Source organism: Saccopteryx leptura, chromosome 2 (genome assembly GCF_036850995.1).
Source record: "Saccopteryx leptura isolate mSacLep1 chromosome 2, mSacLep1_pri_phased_curated, whole genome shotgun sequence".
Classification (NCBI taxonomy): Eukaryota; Metazoa; Chordata; class Mammalia; order Chiroptera; family Emballonuridae; genus Saccopteryx; species Saccopteryx leptura.
The window spans coordinates 135,883,412-135,901,592 of record NC_089504.1 but is presented as its reverse complement, the minus strand read 5'-3'; the positions used below and the strand labels follow the sequence as shown (position 1 = coordinate 135,901,592).

The 18,181-nt window shown below is 37.9% G+C and overlaps 2 protein-coding genes across 4 annotated transcripts in view; one reads left to right on the top strand and one right to left on the bottom strand.

Moving 5' to 3' along the window:
- Positions 1 to 1,275, top strand: part of ERGIC2 (ERGIC and golgi 2) — a 36,785-nt gene extending 35,510 nt beyond the window's left edge. The window contains exon 14 of the mRNA XM_066368882.1: positions 78 to 1,275. Coding sequence (XP_066224979.1) covers positions 78 to 140 — 63 coding nt within the window. The 3' untranslated portion in view covers positions 141 to 1,275. The remainder of the gene's footprint in view (positions 1 to 77) is intronic.
- Positions 1,276 to 5,238: 3,963 nt separating this feature from the next.
- Positions 5,239 to 18,181, bottom strand: part of FAR2 (fatty acyl-CoA reductase 2) — a 142,714-nt gene continuing 129,771 nt past the window's right edge. For all 3 annotated transcript variants that reach the window (XM_066368877.1, XM_066368878.1, XM_066368879.1), the window contains 4 exons: positions 16,911 to 17,082; positions 12,266 to 12,395; positions 8,529 to 8,656; positions 5,239 to 7,520 (listed from right to left, as the gene is read on the bottom strand). In XM_066368877.1, coding sequence (XP_066224974.1) covers positions 7,358 to 7,520; positions 8,529 to 8,656; positions 12,266 to 12,395; positions 16,911 to 17,082 — 593 coding nt within the window. In that variant the 3' untranslated portion in view covers positions 5,239 to 7,357. The remainder of the gene's footprint in view (positions 7,521 to 8,528; positions 8,657 to 12,265; positions 12,396 to 16,910; positions 17,083 to 18,181) is intronic.

The following is an 18,181-nucleotide window of genomic DNA, read 5'->3' as shown; positions in this document are numbered from 1 at the left end:
TTGCCCCAAATAAAGCATTGTGTTTAGAGGAAAGAGTGTAAGGCATAAAACTGATGCTTTGGTCTTTTTCTCCATAGGTCCCCTTTGAAGATGGCCACACAGACAACCACTTACCTCTTTTACAAAATAATACACATTAGCACCTCCTGAGTAAAGGAGAAAAACTTTTTGCCTGAGACATAAAATATTTTTTACTAATAGAATATTGTGCAATATATTCAAAGGAAAAAAATGAATGAGAAGCAGGCATCATACCTAAAATACAAAAGAAAAAAGCCCAAACTGAAACCCTGTATATGTGTGTCTGTTACAAATGCCCTGGAAGAAGCGTGCAGCTCAGAAGCCCAACTGGAGTATGACTTTGAACATGACCCTTCTGACACTTCACAGCAGATGGGCAGTGCTGACATCTGGCCTTGAAGAGCCTGAAGGAAAGAAGTCAAACCACATCTAAAGATAAAGGCATTAATAGTGCTAATGTCTGCGTTCTTTTGTTTTTAAAATACGATGTCAGAATAAAATATGTAAAACATATGGAAAACTAGTCTAGACTTTAAAAAGTTGTGATCAGGTCACATTGTTGATAATGGTACACAGGGACGGGGTCCCATGCTGTAGCCATATTAATGTTAAGCCATAATGACGAGACCCTTTATCCAGTAATTTGGTTTTATGAAGGGAGCTGCTTTTCTTTAACTCTGGCTATTGACTTTTTTAACTTATTAAGGCAGTGCCATGGAAGACTAAGGTGCATAGGTGCTATAATATGTAACAGGTGTCATTCACAAGTTGTATAGTGGGCATTTAAACAGGGAGAAGAAAGCACATTTTTTTTAAAAAAAAAGATGCAAACTTTCCTAATCTGATCATTATATTGTTGGTGTATTTTGGGAGTAAGGGGCGAGTAATAAAAAGATCCACTACTGATGATGGGAATTATCAGTTTGTAAAGTATGAACAGAAAAAGTAGAATATTTTATACATATGGTGAGTAGGCAACAGGGTAACTTTCTATAAAATGGAGGTGTGAGGCAACTATCTAAGCAAAACAAGGTAATGTCATATCATATTAAATGATGTCCATTATTCTGTAAAATTGGATGAAACAAGTATCTGCATTCAGAGTGTCCTGAATGCGATTGATTCTGTATTAGATTGTGTTGTCTGGCTTTCGTACTATTTGAGAGTTGACTTAAAAATTTCAGACTATAAAAAATTAAAAATAATGAGAGGGAGGTATCACTCAGGTGCCATTAAAAGCTTATTTGGACTATGTTTGCCAACATCAGTTTTCCTTTTGTAATAGTTAACGATAGAAGAATCATCTTAGGGAGACGGGGAAACAAAAATTCCAGGTAAGTAACAAAGCCAAGTCTGAAAAACTAGATTGAGAGTCATGGATCTGAGAGACTAGGCTGTCACAAGTTAAGAGTTTTTCAAATGGATCTTGAAAGTAAACTAGTTTTCCTGAAAACAGTTGGGATAGTAACATAATGGAGAGGAGAAATACTGATAAAACTACTTTGTAGTAAGCTTATGCTGAGTGGTTTTTGCAGAAAATAACAGAAGCATCAGTGTTTAAAATAGTTTATCACTAAGCCATGAAGTTAACTAACAGGTGACATACGTACTTTGAAAGATTTGAATCCAGAAAATTCCAAGTAATTGTGTTTTTGATTTCTTCAACTATTTCCAATTAAATTAAACTAGGAACTAATAGAACATCTTTCAAAAAGAATTTTAATTAGAATTAGGATCTTAGCTATTTTTAGACTGAATGTTGGCTCTGTGAATCTGCTTCTCAGAGAGTTCAATTAAATTTTAGGTTTTTTTGTTGTTTTTTTTAATAGGAAGACAATGATTTATTGTAGAATTTCTGTTAAGATTGTAACAGTTAAATATATTTAATGTGAGTATTAGAAATTATATGATTTTAATTTTTAAGTTTTTCAAATACTATATTGAAATTTTAATTGAATTAGTTTATCCCATTAAAACTATGAAAGGGCCCTGGCCAGGTGGCTCAGGATAGAGCACCCTCCTGGTGCACTGAAGTTGCGGGTTCGATCCCTAGTCAGGGCACATACAAGAAGCAATCAGTGAATGCACAAAAATGGAACCACTAAGGGCAACGAGCTCATGCTTCTCTCTGTCCCTCCATCCCTCTCCCCTTCATCCCCTCTCTATCAAATCAATGGAAAAATTTAAAAAACAACTATGAAAAAAAAAAAATTTAAAAAACAACTATGAATGGAATTTCTTTAAAAAATCCTGCTTTGCTTTTGATTTTAAAAGTTAAGACCACATAACACTGAATAGCAAGGTCAGATTTTTGGCAATCAAAACAACATTCTTACCAGCCTTTTGAATGATGGATGATGTATGCCTGCATATTAAGATTTGTTAGGTGGTCGATCTCACCAAGTGGTGTTTTTTTTGTTTGTTTTTTTCATTGCAGAGAACACTACTGACCTATTTATTATGCACTCTGGCTTGTGCCTGGGGGTGTCTTCAGTAGGATACCTAACTTTATTAATCCTTTTTATTTCATTAGGCTATTCATAATGTCTACAATGTATGTATTTGAGCATAAATATTTTAAAAGTTGAGACCTCAAATTATATAAAAGTTTTTTTTTATTGTGTTTGCATACAGTGGCCTATAAGATGAAATATTTAGGGGAATACCTCTGCTGTGGGATTTGTACACTTCAGACGACCTTTTGGGAAAAGCTTAACTTAATGTTTGTCAGAATTACAAAATCCTAATTATCAACCTAGGTTATTAATATCACATATACATTTTGTGATATAAAGCACTCAATTTTTATAATTTACAAATTCAAGCAAAATTATGTTTAATACAAACTTAACTTTGGAATTCATAAAAGAATGACTAGATCTCTTTATTTTTTAATGGTATAAGAGGAGAGGCTATATTATATTGATACTTTCTGTCTTTATGCCTCCGGTTAGTAATTCAAGTACCAAAAATAAATTTACATGCAATTTCTCTGCTTCAAAATTTAAAACTTGGAATTGTGGACTTCAAGATGAATATTTTGTTTAAAAATTGCTTAAGCCCGAGCCTTAGAGGACCTTTCAAACCTCCCCTTGCCCTCTGCCCCTACTTAAGCTCTTCTGTTTAGAGCTCTAGCCAACCCTCAGCAAGCCAAGGCGGCTACCCTTTGTCAGCTCTGTTCGGGGAGAGCCCCATCTGTTCACCTCTTCATGGTATGATGTCTGAATTAATATCCAAGTACTGGTACGTCCTTACTGTAGTCTCCCCCCCCCCTTTAAATATTTCTTTAGTAATGCAATCAATTTGCATTATTTTGAGAGCAGGAAACAAACTGCCTTGGATTTTTGTTTTAAGAGAAAAGAGAACTAGCCTGGCCTGTGGTGGCGCAGTGGATAAAGCATTGACCTGGAGTGCTGAGGTCACTGGTTCAAAACCCTGGACTTGTCTGGTCAAGGCACATATGGAAGTTCATGCTTCCTGCTCCTTCCCCCTTCTCTTTCTCTCCTCTCTAATATGAATAATTTAAATCTTTAAAAAAAAGAAAAGAGAACTAAGTAATTTAGTGTCTTAATCTTGAACATATATAGACTCAATTGAAGAATGACACGTAAAATAATTTCTTTGTCCTTTTAGTTATTTACCTGCAAGTAAGGTTTCTCATATTTAAGCTTGTCTTTCCTTATAGGAAAACCACCAGTCTTTAAATACCACTTGGTTACATTTGCTTTTGCTCCAGATGGAGCTATGTTACTGTATGAGATTGATTTTATATTTTTCATATTGATTTAGGTCTATAAACCTGTAAACAGTTGAAGATTATAATCAAAAACATTTACATAGTTCTTTTAGCAACTTCAAGTTGTACTGAATGTTTACTGATACTCAGCTAATACACGCAGTGGTGAAAAACTCAAAGCTTTTCCTCTAAGGTCCAGAGCAAGATGAGGATGCTCACCCTCACCAGCTGGGTTCAGCATGGCACTGGAAGTTCTAACCAGAGCAGTTAGGCAAGAAAAAGAAATCAAAGGCGTCCGAATCAGAACAGAAAGTAAAACTCCCTCTTTCTGATGAATTTTTATCTAAAGGAATTAGATTAACAAACAGCTCCTCAAAATACAACTCATTTATGCTCTGTTGTGTGATTTAAGATAAAACTTAGAATAAGAAGGTATCAGGGAAAGTATTTTATATTAATGACAGCTACATACCAAAGCAGACCTTCAGCAACAACTCATAAATCTGTCATAAATTCTGTTCTGTTTTCAAGCAGTTATAATACACGGTTTGGTGATTTTGTACAATACTTAAGTTATTCTAGGATTGTTGCAAGTTTGCCAACCTCACATCTCCCACTTATTTACAGTTATGTGTAGGAATCAGTATTCCAGATAAAGTAGTGACATTACCTAAATATATGTGTATCAGAAGAGCTGTTTCTAGCTATTAAAACTCAATTTCAGTTAAGCATCCTTTGCCATACTTACTTACACTTCACCAGGCACTACCTTCTGTCAAGTAAATTGCATCTTAAAACCAGCAAGTGCTAGTTTTATTTTGTTAATTTTAAAGATGTAAATTTATTATATCTTTAGAAAGGAATTTAGGCAGCGGGCATATTTCTGTACTTCTGTGTGGGCATATGGAACAAACATGACTTTTTACTATGGGTAGTTGCTTGTTTCCAGAACAACAGCCATGTGGAAATTTGCATGTGATTCCTGTGAACTTTGAATATTATTGATGTTTTTGGAAACTTTTAGTCCCTCTGATCAATCTACTTACCTTGAAATTCTAAGCCAGGTAAAGTGTTAACTGGTGGTGATGTTAGGCTACTATCAGATTGTGAGGAATGTTTTTCTGAGGTGTGCGCCCAACTGCCTCTATTTTCTCTAGTATTGCCTCTGGTGGTGACTGTCTTCAGCACAGTAGTATTTATTTATTTATTTATTTATTTATTTATTATTATTATTTTGGTGGGCCATTAGCTTTAATCCTAGCTTGCGCCCAGCGGGCAAGTAAAAACACACAATGAGCTCCAAAACCCACTCGTTCAGCGCTCACAAAGCTACTGACTTAGTAGTATTTATTTTTGTTATCAGGTATCTGGCGAGTGCAGAATAGGGTGTAGGGATTCCCAAAACTTCTTTTTAAACACCAATCCTTTTCTTTGTGCTTACCACCCCTCCTCCCATCCCCCCACCCCCAGTGAAAGTAGAAGGTCCTTTTTTATTGTGCTATTTATATTAGGCAGTCAAACAATTGTTAATTGGTCTTGACTTAAAATAATTTCTTTCATACAGATAAGCTATCTACTTTAACTCTTTAGTCACAAGAGAACTTCATGTCATTTCTCTAATGCCACAAACAGAACATGCTTCCCTCTTAATGATGTCAGAAAAAGTGAAGCATTATGTATCCATATGTGAATTTATATTAGTCTGGTGGGTTCTTTGAAAGAGTGTGTCCTTTTTTCTCAACGGCAGGGAGATCTGCAGTAGTCAGCAGTTAAATATACAACACTGGGAGGGAGAGAGATTTTTAATTCAAATTTTCATTTAATCAAAAGTCAAAATGAATAGGTGATCAGTGGAATTCACTGAGTTAGTGAAACACAATAATCAAAAGAGTAAATTTTTAGAACTATTATGTTTGTCCAATTTCACTGAATTATCTATCTTGATTTCATTTTTACCGTATCCGTAGTTTGTGTCTCTCAGTGTAACTCAGAAATCTCGTATACACATCTTAAGTTAAAGATCACCAGGTGTTTTGTTTCAGAGCTGGGTTGTCTGCCCCAAAAGGTAGGCAATTCCCAGAGCTTAGATGTGATTGGAAAAGACATTGCCCAGAAGAGTTCCCCCAAATGCCCTTCTGGACTCACAGAAAACTCAGGCAGTACTGAAGCTGCTGTCCAGGCCTGCACACGTCAGTACTTGGGCGTGCCGTTCTGCGCATTCCCAGTTATTCCAGAAAGTGAGCACAAACATAACTTGTTAACATTTTATGCTCATGTAATTTCCTCGTGGTCGTGGTCATTCTAATTGCATAGGCCCTAGATCCTATAAATGAATAATCCATGTTTTTTTAACATGAAATGCTGCAATCCAACATGCACTGATCTCTCCAATATGAGGAAAGCTAGGATACTTATTAAGATAGAAATCTGAGAATAAATATAGTCTTTACTAATTCATTTTCATTATACATAAAATATTTTTAAATAAAACAACCCCTATTCTCTAAACGCATTACTGAATGAAGTCTCTGCTGTACAATGTACAGTTAACATTGTGCAGCTGGAATGATTAAGATAGTAGCAAATCCTGGTGCTCACAGAAGACTAGTCTCCACTTTACGGGAAAAGAGTAAAACATTTAAATTTTTTTTTAAATTTTGTTTTCCTCAATGGGAAAAATCAGAGGAGGAGTAGGTTTTATATTATTCCAACCTAGGACCTTACTCTTCATTTACTCACTGGTTGAGGCCTGAGTAAAATAAGCTGAAATATAAGGGGTTTGGTGACTTTAATGAACAAAAAAAAACTCTTGAGAGAAGGTTGTCAGAAAAACTGGTGATTCAAAAGATTTAGAAATAATAGTTATCAAATTCAAATTATGAGCATTAATTTTTAGTTAAAAGCATATAAAATGGCTTTAATGCATATATGCTTAATGCTTGAGCCCTCATTCTATACATAATCATTTATTTCTCAGTTTTCTTTTAGTTTCAAAAGTGGATAGAGTTGAGAAAAATGTTAAATGTAAACCCACTTTTCTAATTCCTCCAGCCCTCAACCAGGACTCCAAGGTGCATTGCAAAAAGGAAGCTGAGTTTTCAGTGAACAATTATTTCCTTTACAGCATTTGAGAGAATGTTGAGGCCATTCTTTCTCCACTTTGATTTTAAGTCATTGTACTGGGTACCCCTGAATGGTCCCAAGATCAGAACTGCCTTTCTTTAGCATATTTCAGCTTCTACCATGTATTTTTCTATGTTCATTCAGTTGAAATTAGCCCTGTCAAGAAGAAAAATGCTAAATATGGAAAAAGGGTTGTACTTTGGTGTTTTATATTCAAGGACATAGACTAGAGTGTTAGGGAACAATCTGAAAATAAATTTTTCCTAAGATATGTATGCTTATAGGCTAAGATATGACTTGCTTTCTCTCACTGTAGTAAAAAGAATAGACAGTTAAGACATAGGGATGAATACATGACAGCACATTTGACAGGTAATGAGGTTGGGTGTTTTTGTTACTTCCTAGTCTTGAGAACCACAGTTTGCTGTTGTAGAGGTATCTGAGAAGTTCCAGATAAATGGAGATCGCCAAGTGTTCTCAGACCTTGAGTGTGCTGGATGCCCTGAAGTAGGAAAGGAATTTGTAGCAGAAGCCCACGATGAAGAACCAGACGTTCCGAGCCGTCTGAGATCTTGCAATGAGGAGGCGCCAGGCGATGAGGAAGAGGGCAGTATTAAAGAGGTAGTGAATATTTCGGAGCCTGGGGAACAGACATATGTAACCAAGTTAAAACAGTGCCAGTACCCAACAATGTTACCTGAAGCATAAATACATCTTTAATTAAACGCTCACCAGTACGGCCTGATGGCCTTGTGTTTTTATATCTTTTATTTCCACAGCACTCCTTCACAATAACCAGATTTCTGTCACATTACCCTGACTGGTTTCTCTTTCTCATACCTCTCTTGAACCTATCTTGCAAATATGACCAACAAGGCTTCTTAAGTATACATACTTTGATCATATTACCGTATCTCAAATCCTCACTGGTTCTTGTTCACTCTAGGGTAGGTCCTGAAATTCCCAGCCTTCTAGTCAAAGTTCCACTCTGTTTGCAATTTTCTTTTCCATCCTTACCATCTCTGTATTAAAAACCCTTTGCTTCTATCAGAATTACGCCCTACTGCTATAATTCCTTGTCCTTCCAGGGATTAATGACAGATTTAAGGCAGCTGAAGGGCTTGAGGAGTGGTTATGTGATTTGCCTATGTTAAATAGTACAAACAGGTCTCCCGCCGGTCTGGTATTCTTTAAATCACATGGGGTATGGTAAAAGAATCAGAGAACCTTGGGTTCAAATTTGGCTCTTGTATCTACCATGTGTTAACATGAACAAGTTACCTTCTTTGCACCTAACTAGCTCTTTGGTGAAAATGGGATAACAGACATAATACCTGCCTCATAGGGATGTGGTGAAGTCTAAATAAAATTGTATTACAGGGCAAGTATATGGATTTTTTATGTAGTAAATGCTCGAAAAATGTTAATTCCTCCCCTCCTCCATTTAAGTCTTATGGTTGGTATAAAATCACATACACATAGTAATTGCTCAATAATTAATAGAATAAACAGTAATAAATTTATTAATAGTAATAGATACAAATAAAAGTTAATAAAATAATAGCAATAGCAAAATGATAGCAATTAAAATTAATAGTAATAAATACTATTAGTAAACTAATAGTATTAACTAAATGATTATACTTACCTTTTTAAATGTTGCTTTGCTTCTGGGACCCCAGCCATATCCTCTTTCAGTAAGTACTTCTTAACTCCTAAAACATAATTTTCAATGTATTCCAACCAGTTCAACTGGCGCACATCAAAGTTGAATACCTGAAAAGCAGAAAGAGATAATGGATTGTCAGAATTGCATGGCTGGACAATCACTCTGTTCACTTAATGAAGTTTCTTTTACATGAATGAGTAACCAGTCAGTTTAGAAGATTATTTGAGCTGTTACTTCAAAGGCACTGATAATAGGAATTACCCTTTGCTTAGCAGTATTTAAACATGGACTAAACACAAATATTTATATTTGACCTTAAGGAAGCCTTGTGAAGGAAATGTAAGAAACTGGTATTAGTCTGGCTAAAGTTAATTTCATTTTAAGTAAATGCAGATGAATTCTTTTTAAAAGTGATGGAATAATATGTTAGGGACCAACACAAATTATGCATCGTTTTCTTTCCATTTCTCCTAATTTTGGTAATATCCCCTTGGCCTGCCATCCTTTCTACAATATCACCACTTCGTTATTCAGATTAAGGTCAACTTTGGGGAGCAAAGCCTTGAGGAATAGCTTATCAATTTATATTGAGCATTTCCTTTTGAGATATTTTCCATTGTGTGTGCCATTAAATGAAGCCCTTCAAAACTTTTCTCTCAGAGGTAAGTGGTAAGGAAAACTTTGCTTCTTTTGGACCACTAGTATATTTTCTTCTCTTGTACAAGGAATGCCACAAAACTATATTTTCCTTTTTACTTTTTCACCAAAAACACTCAAGAACAGATTCACTGTTTAACTGCAATGACTTAGGATCTTATAAACTGCAGATGGACATTCTATTTTTTCATTCGTGACTTAATAGTTTAATTCAATTTTATTTTATTTCTATTTTGTCTCTTATATGTGCTTATTGTAAGATACCTCAAATCTTTGAGATGGTTTTGAGTATTAACAAAGAAAGCACATGAGATTAACAATTTACAGAGAGTTTCATAGACTTGTTCAAAAGATGACTTGCTTTCCAAAAGGAATTCTGTATCATTTTGTTTGGATATACATGTTTTCTACAGTATCACTAAATATGTATTATGTATTCATCTATATAAACAGAGGCCTTCACTTTTATACTGTTTCACTTCTCCAAGTTAGGTTTCAAGGAAGCGCCAGTTTGGAAACCCAGCCCCATGTGGCAAATCAAACTGAAGTTGAGCCCTGCCAGAGTTTGGCAATTAAACCCAAGCAGTCAGGACTATCACCTTTGCTAAAATAGCTTGGAAGCATCTGTAAGTCTATTGCAGACTTGATTTTTTTCATGAAAGTTTAAGTTATTTTAGGTTAAAATAGTAAAATGTCAAAAATGAAACTAAATTTCATTAGTTTTTGAATTATTTAGGTGATTGAATTTCATGGAGAAAATGCAATAAACATAAGCCTACAAAAAAACTTAAGCTAATTTGTAAAATAATGTACAATAACTTGAGGTTTTGAGCTGGTTTGATCAATTATCCATGCATTTCAGACAGCTGCTTACAAGAATTTTATCCATACAAGGTATGTAAACATTTCTGAAAATAGCAATAGCTCTAGTTCATGTTAATTGTAGAGGTACTCAGTGATAATTTCAGTTAAAATATCCCTCTAAACCTCATCCAGTTTATCAATAGAACATTCAGAGTGTTTGACTTTGCAAGTAACCCTTAGGTTCAGTGACATACATTCTAAGATTGGGATTTTTTTAAAAATTTAATTAATTGTGTTTACATAGATTCTAGGGTCACCCCAAATGCATCCCCCTCCCCCATATTCCCCTCAACATCTCCCTTCCCTCCCCCTACAGCACCCTCCCCCCTCCCCTTAAGGTTTATCCCATCCTGTCATCCCCTTTCCCTCTGTCCTCTTTTCCTCTGGTCCCTTTGATCCCTCCTCTGTCTCAATTCTGTTCCTCAGTTCTCATTGTTCCTTGGATTCCTCAAATGAGTGAGGTCATATGATATTTTTCTTTCTCTGCCTGGCTTATTTCACTCAACATAATAGTTTCCAGGTCCATCCATGTTGTTGCAAAAGGTAATATTTCCTTCTTTTTCATGGCCCCATAGTATTCCATAGTATATATGTACCACAGCTTTTTAATCCACTCGTCCACTGACAGACACTTGGGCTGTTTCCAGATCTTTGCTATTGTGAACCATGCTGCCATAAACATGGGGTGCATTTCTGTTTTTCAGTTGGTGATATGGTGTCCTTGGGATATATTCTTAAAAGTGGGATGGCAGAGTGCTGGCGAGGATGTGGAGAAAGGGGAACCTTCCTGCACTGCTGGTGGGAAGGCAGACTTGTGCAGCCACTGTGGAAAACAGTATGGAGATTCCTCAAAAAAAATTAGGGTTGGTATTTGAATCATGCTCTGTGAGGCTGGTTTGTGGCAGTGAAATCCTTAGCTGGCAAAGGAGGCCAGCTACCTATCCAACATTGCTTCTCAGTGGGACTTGGTTTCTTCTACATGTTGTTGAGGATAAGTTAAATCAAGAAAAGCTTTTCTCTTTAAAAAGATTTTAGTGGGAAAATGTCAATCACGAGCGTGAAAGCTTTAAATTTTAATTGAAAACTATTGACATGTTCAGGGAACTCATGATTCCTTGAGAAGAAAAGCTAGGAGCATGTAAAAAGTATAAAGATTTATATAATATATTTGTGAATTTCAGAACATGCAAAGATTTCAGGGCTTTTTGTTTGTGATTGCCAAAAGCTAATGTAAAGAAGTAAATAGCATGGATGCTGAGCAATTAAAATGAAGGCCTGTTTTGAGAAATACAAGTATGAATTGTTGAAATCATTACAGGGAGGATGATCGACAATGCTGGATAGAGGACAATACTGATGGAAGGGGTCTTAGATGGAATAAAATAAATGGAAGTAGTGGTTAGATTTTAAAACATAAGGAAGAAACTTGCCTGATCAGGCAGTGGTGCAGTGGTTAGAGCATCGACTTCGGACACTGAGGACCCAGAATTGAAACCCTGAGGTTGCTGACTTGAGCATGGGATTACAGACATAACCCCATGGTCACTGGCGTAAGCCCAAAGGTGGCTTGCTAGAAGTCCACGGTTGCTGGCTTGAGCAAGGGGTCACTGGCTCAGCTGGAGTCCCCCGGTCAAGGCACATATGAGAAAGCAATCAATTAACAATGAAAGTACCACAACTACGAGTTGATGCTTCTCATCTCTCTCTCCTTTCCTGTCTGTCCCTCTTTTTTTTCTTTGCTTAAAAAAAAAAAAAAAAAAAAAAAATATATATATATATATATATATATATATGAAAGAAACTAGATAGGTTTTGAGATGCCAAATGATTTTGATTTGACAAGAAGAAGAATGTATGAGAGAGTTTATGAGCAACAGGTGATTATTTTTTATTAGTCATCTGTGCTGGCTGTTAGGGAAAAGGTGGAGGTACAGAAGGTGTTGAAAAGATAACAGCTAAAATGGCGAGCAAGAATTGAAGCCAAGTACCTGAAACATGAATGCAGAATAGCAGTAAGGATCTAACCGATGCCCAGGTCTCTCCCCTAAATTAAACTTGTTTCCTGCAACTGAGTTGATAACATTGACTGATCCTTTTAACTAAAACCATATCCATCAACTTTCCTGGTCAAATTTTTCCCAATTCCAAGTGAGTAAGATTTTCCTGTTGATGAAGTCAGTGAGGGCTGCACTTACTCTCTGGTCTTCCGGACTCAGCTCAGACATCAGCATTTCCGTGTTGAACGTGCTCCATTCCCAACTGCGGTTGATGAAATACTCCAGCATGGAGACAGTCCTCAGAAGCCGATTCATGAGCTTTGTCATCCTGAGGTGAAGAGCAGACAAGAGCAAAGATCAGCACAGCACAGATGGCTGCTTCCGTTACTCTACAGGGATGCCTGAGAAATTATTTTTAAGAACAATATAATAATTATCCCATCTCTCTTTTCCCCAATCCTCAATAAAAGTCTTATTCTTTTTTTCCCGCCTTCCACAATGACTCTCTATTGAATGAAGGGGTGGGGGTTAAGCTAAAGAAGTTCCACTGGGCATTTTAATTCCACCAAACTGCTCTCCCTCTTTTCTACCATCTCCTTCTCAAGAGTAGCAAACATTTTAAAACCAAGCCAGATAGCCACCGTTAATGGAATACTGTGGGTTTTTTTTTTAAGTCTGCTGTAGACAATTAGAAAACTTATTTCTCTTTTTTATTGTATGTTCTTTGACTTTTTAAAAAATAGCTTGATCCAATGTTTTAGTATGGAATTTCTGGGCCGAACTGTTGACTGTATTAGCGCCCACTCCCCTCACGACCCAGGAGGAACCCCTCTCCCCGCGCCGCCAGATACTAACTGTAACTCAGACTGAAGGAAAAATAACGTGCTCGTGGATAACCTGCTCTGTTCGGCCTCATGCTGATACTTTTAGAAACCATCTCCACTAGTTCTCATAACATCCCTGTGAGGTACGTATACATCTGCATTTTTATGAACAGGTAAAGTGAGCTTAAGATAAAGTGGCTACAATAATAGGTGTCAAAGCCAGAAGTCCAACCCAGCTTTGACGGACGTCAGAAAGACTCTGCTTTTGCCTTCTCACCACCCTGTCCCATTCCTCACAGCGGCCGCACCTGCCATCTGTGCTCGGGAGCCGGAACCCCTGCTGTGCGCCCTTCCCAACTTAACACTTTACGGAAAACTTCCATATGTGATCTAATTGCTACTCAACATGAGTTTGTGAGGTCATCGCGGTCTACATTATTTATCTTCCTCTTACAAAAAGTTTAATAGGTTCATGGTCACAGAGCCCATGCTCAAACCTGGGTGTTCTGGCTATCAATCACCGTGGGCCTATAGAACATTTGATTTTCATCTTAATCAGTTAGGCAAATCTTGGTAGCAATGATGACTGTAGTCGACCTACTAATGAATTCTGATGCTGTTCTGGGAATTGTTGTTTTCTTCTGGTCAATCCTAATGCCTATTTCTGGTCGTTCCTAATGACTCACGAGGTACTTCTCTTATTGTATTATGGGAAATCCTTAGGCAGGAGGTAAAATCACTGTTTTTTTTTGTTTTGTTTTTTTTGTTTGTTTGTTTTTTTCATTTTTCTGAAGCTGGAAACAGGGAGAGACAGTCAGACAGACTCCCGCATGCGCCCGACCAGGATCCACCCGGCACGCCCACCAGGGGCGACGCTCTGCCCACCAGGGGGCGATGCTCTGCCCATCCTGGGCGTCGCCATGTTGCGACCAGAGCCACTCTAGCGCCTGGGGCAGAGGCCACAGAGCCATCCCCAGCGCCCGGGACATCTTTGCTCCAATGGAGCCTTGGCTGCGGGAGGGGAAGAGAGAGACAGAGAGGAAAGCGCGGCGGAGGGGTGGAGAAGCAAATGGGCGCTTCTCCTGTGTGCCCTGGCCGGGAATCGAACCCGGGTCCTCCGCACGCTAGGCCGACGCTCTACCGCTGAGCCAACCGGCCAGGGCAAAATCACTGTTTTTGATACAAGCTTCATAACAGAGGTTTAATAAGCTATTACTGTCTAACACATCTGCTATGGATGGAATACGTGTGTCCGCTCAGAATTCATGTTGAAACATATTCTCCCTAAAGTGATAGTATTTAGAAGCGAAGACTGGGAGGTGGGGAGTGCTCTTATAAAAAGATCCTCCAGAAGGCTCCCTCGGCACCCGCAGCGTGTGCGGGCGCGGGAAGAAGATGCTGTCTGGGAACCAGGAAACGGGCCCCCAGCTCACACCCAACCTCCAGCATCTGATCGTAGACTTCCCAGAATCAAGAACTATGGGAAATCACCTCTGTTGTTTATAAACCACCCAGCCCATGATGCTGTGTTATAGCAAACGGAATGAAATGACATTCTTCTTTACCCATTCTATAACTGATATAATTGATGTGACTTCAATAGACTTAATTCTTAAAATAATTACTGTGCAATGATATCATTGGATGTACTATATCAGTATAATAGTATATTTTAGAAAGAAAAAATATATTTATATTTTTCAGGTAGAAATCTTCTTAATATATAAAATGTAAAAGCCATAAAGGAAAAGAATGATTCATTTTGTCACATAAAAATTTAGAATTTCTTTAGTAATAGCAGTGATTACTGTACTTTACACACACTTATTCAAAACCCTATAAGATAGGTATATTACTATCCTTTTTTTTCTTTTAACAGGTGAGGAAGTTAGAATGTAGAGAAGTTAAGTAATTTAGGGTTCATGTGGCTACAATTGTGAAGTCAGAAGTCTGACTCCAAACTCCATGCTTTTAAGAACTATATTATATGTAGCTTCCCTTGTTTTATAAAATAATTCATATTAACAGCTATAAGAAAAGAAACAGACTTGGAGATAATCTATCAAATACAGATTTACACAGACATCTCACACACACACACACACACACACACACACACATACACACACACACACGTGAGTTTCCATAAATTAATAAAACCAACCCAATAGAAAAACAGGTGAGAAATAGAAGAAGGCAAGTCACATAGGAGAAAACTTGCATGCTTAAGAGATAACTGTCTAATAAACAACTCACAGAGAAGAAAAATTGAATGTCTAATGAGCAAAACTTGAATGTCTAATGAACAAAAAGGAGGACTTGGAGCTCAAATCAAAGTAACAAAGAGATGCCACTTCTTGTCTCTAGTTGGACAGTTCACAAGATTGATTTTCACGAAGCATTGATGAGAGTCATGAAGCACAGACCTGTACCTCCTATACTGGTGCGGGAGGACAGACTGACAGCACTTTCATTCAGGGCAGCCACATACTTTCCCACCCAGCAGTGCCACCCCTTCAGAATTCCCCAAACCCAGTGGCGCGTTCTACAAAAATGTATGTACACTGGTATTTGTTTAGCCCAAAGCGAAACTATATCTCCACATGTGGTTGTAAATGCACAGATCACACACAAACATGCCTGGTGAGGGAAAGGCTATAGAAAGATTCTAGCATTTTCTGCCATAGAGATTATTCTTAAAATTTCTATCACAAAACAAACCTAATTATTTCCTACAGATATTATAATTTAATTTCTCATGAACAAAAAGGTTCATAAAGATTTGTATTGGGTCCTTTACTCTTATGTTTTCTTTTCTGCTTACATAACTGCTCTATAATTTATACAGTATTCTTCTGTCCCTGATATATTTTAAAGTCTTCAGCATTTCTGCTTATGATGTTTTGTTCTCTTCTCTTCCCATCTTTATGTAATAAGCACCATACAAATATTTTCCCCATGGCCCCCTTTCCAATTTGCTCAAGAAGGAACCAACAATTACTGCATTGTTAGCACTTAATAAGGTCTCTGAAAAATTATGGTAAACTCTGCATTGCTTAAGTTTTAGTCATTTGCTCTGCTAATCAGGATGGAAATTAACCATGCTGAGAGACTTCCACATATACATATACATATACATATACATATACATATACATATACATATACATATACATATACATATACATATACATATACATATACATACAAGTGTATATAGATAGCTAGCACAGAAGGCAAGGCTATTCTATTTCTGATTCTTGATTGCAGGAATTGCCTTGGGTAAGTATAATACTGATGACTCTTCAGACACATAATATTCAAGTGAGACAGAGAGAAAGGAGTGTGTCCTGTGTCACACAGCTGCATGGTGACAGTGGCCTTTGCACATGCACACTCTTCACTCCACCTTGTCCCGCTCACTTCTTCACTCCGCTCTCGGTGGCAGGAGGCCTAGTTCCAATTTCTCCAAAACTTTCCTCTATCACTTCCTGTGAGCCTATTTGAATCCTTCCCTTAGCTTCTGTCCCCTCCTTTGTAAAACGGGGATGATGAGAATATCCTTTTCCGGGGGGGGGGGGGGGGAGGTGAGAATGAAAAGGAAATCATCACGCTTCTTCCCATGCATGTAAGCAAGACTGCTACCATCATGGTGCACCTGGCGGTTACCTAACAATCTAGAAAACCCTCAGGTGCTTTTCTTTATCAGGTGGAAAAAAAAGAAATCCCTTGCTGAATTTATCAAGCAAGTTCCTTAACATTTAACTTCCTCTGTTATGATGGAGGATTTTTAAGGCAGGGTTCATTGGGCTTCTCACGACTATTGCTTTGCTTGTCCCAAAATACATACATACCTGTGTGTGTGTGTGTGTGTGTGTGTGTGTGTGTGTGTGTGTGTGTGTGTGTGTGTGTGTGTTAGATTCCCACATTGTTGATCCCCAGGTGAAGGGAGGGCTAAGGACTTTGGGGCCCAGTGTTCCATGAGGCAACACTTGCAAAGTTGTGGTCCCTGCCTCTCACCTGGGCTTCCGGCCTGTGAGCCTCAGATAGAAGTCATAGATGAGGGCAGGGGCCCGGTGGCTGACTGCGTTCCAGTACTGGGTTGTGATGCTGTTGGTTGTGAAGTCAGCATATGGTCTCCTAAAAGCTCTCTCAAATGGGATTTTTTCAAAGGTGGCCAAGACTTGGAACCCTGGGGAAAAAATAGTCAGTGGTAAGTCTAGAGTGCACAAGCCTGTTGTGGTGCAGGGATCAGAGCAAAAAGGAATAAGGATTTGCTGTATGGGATCAAGAATCAATCTCTGGGCCCTGGCCAGTTGGCTCAGCAGTAGAGCATTGGCCCAAAGTGTGAAAGTCCTGGGTTCGATTCCTGGTCAGGGCACACAGGAGAAGCGCCCATCTGCTTCTCCACCCTTCCCCTTCTCCTTCCTCTCTGTCTCTCTCTTCACCTCCCTCAGTCATGGCCCAGGCGCTGAGGACAGCTCCATGGCCTCCGCCTCAGGTGCTAGAATGGCTCCAGCCCCAATGGAGCAATGCCCAGATGCGCAGAGCATCATCCCCTAGTGGGCATGCCGGGTGGATCCTGGTAGGGCATATGCAAGAGTCTGTCTGACTGCCTCCCCACTTCTAACTTTGGAAAAATAAAAAAATAAAAAGAAAGAAAAATAATCGATCTCTAAAAAGAGTATTAAGATTTTTATCCTGGCCAGTAGTCACCTGCAAAATGAAACTTTGTGACTAGGTTCAGAATTGGGCCCCTTTCTTATTAAGTAAAGTATTATTTAGGAAAATTTTAATCCATCATTCATTCCAAGGCTATCTAGTCTACTCTGAAAGCCCCAAGATAGAGCCTAAGGGCCTTATTTTCTCGTTTACATTGTTACTTGCAGGGCCATCAGGAAAGTTTCTTAACATTTTACTTAAATCTCCATAAGGGATCACTTAAACCCTAACACTGAGGGTTTAAAGAGAAGAGAGACCCTAATGGCAGGGTCCTCTGTGCTGGGTCACTTCAAACACTGCAGCCTCACTTCTTTGGAATTTTCACTTCTCTGGAACTAAACCAGACTCGATTGTCTACTCTTAACTCTAGAGTTTATTTTTTCATAATAATGTTTTCTTTTTATTTTATTACTTAGGTAAAACCTTGTTAAAAACTTTTAATGGACATTTGTAAATTCAATAATTCTTTTCAAAATATATTCCTTTGGATTCAATTTTGATTTTATCTATGCAGAATTTTCCAAGAATATGCCTAAATTCATTATTCAGTTATGATGATGTCAGTTATT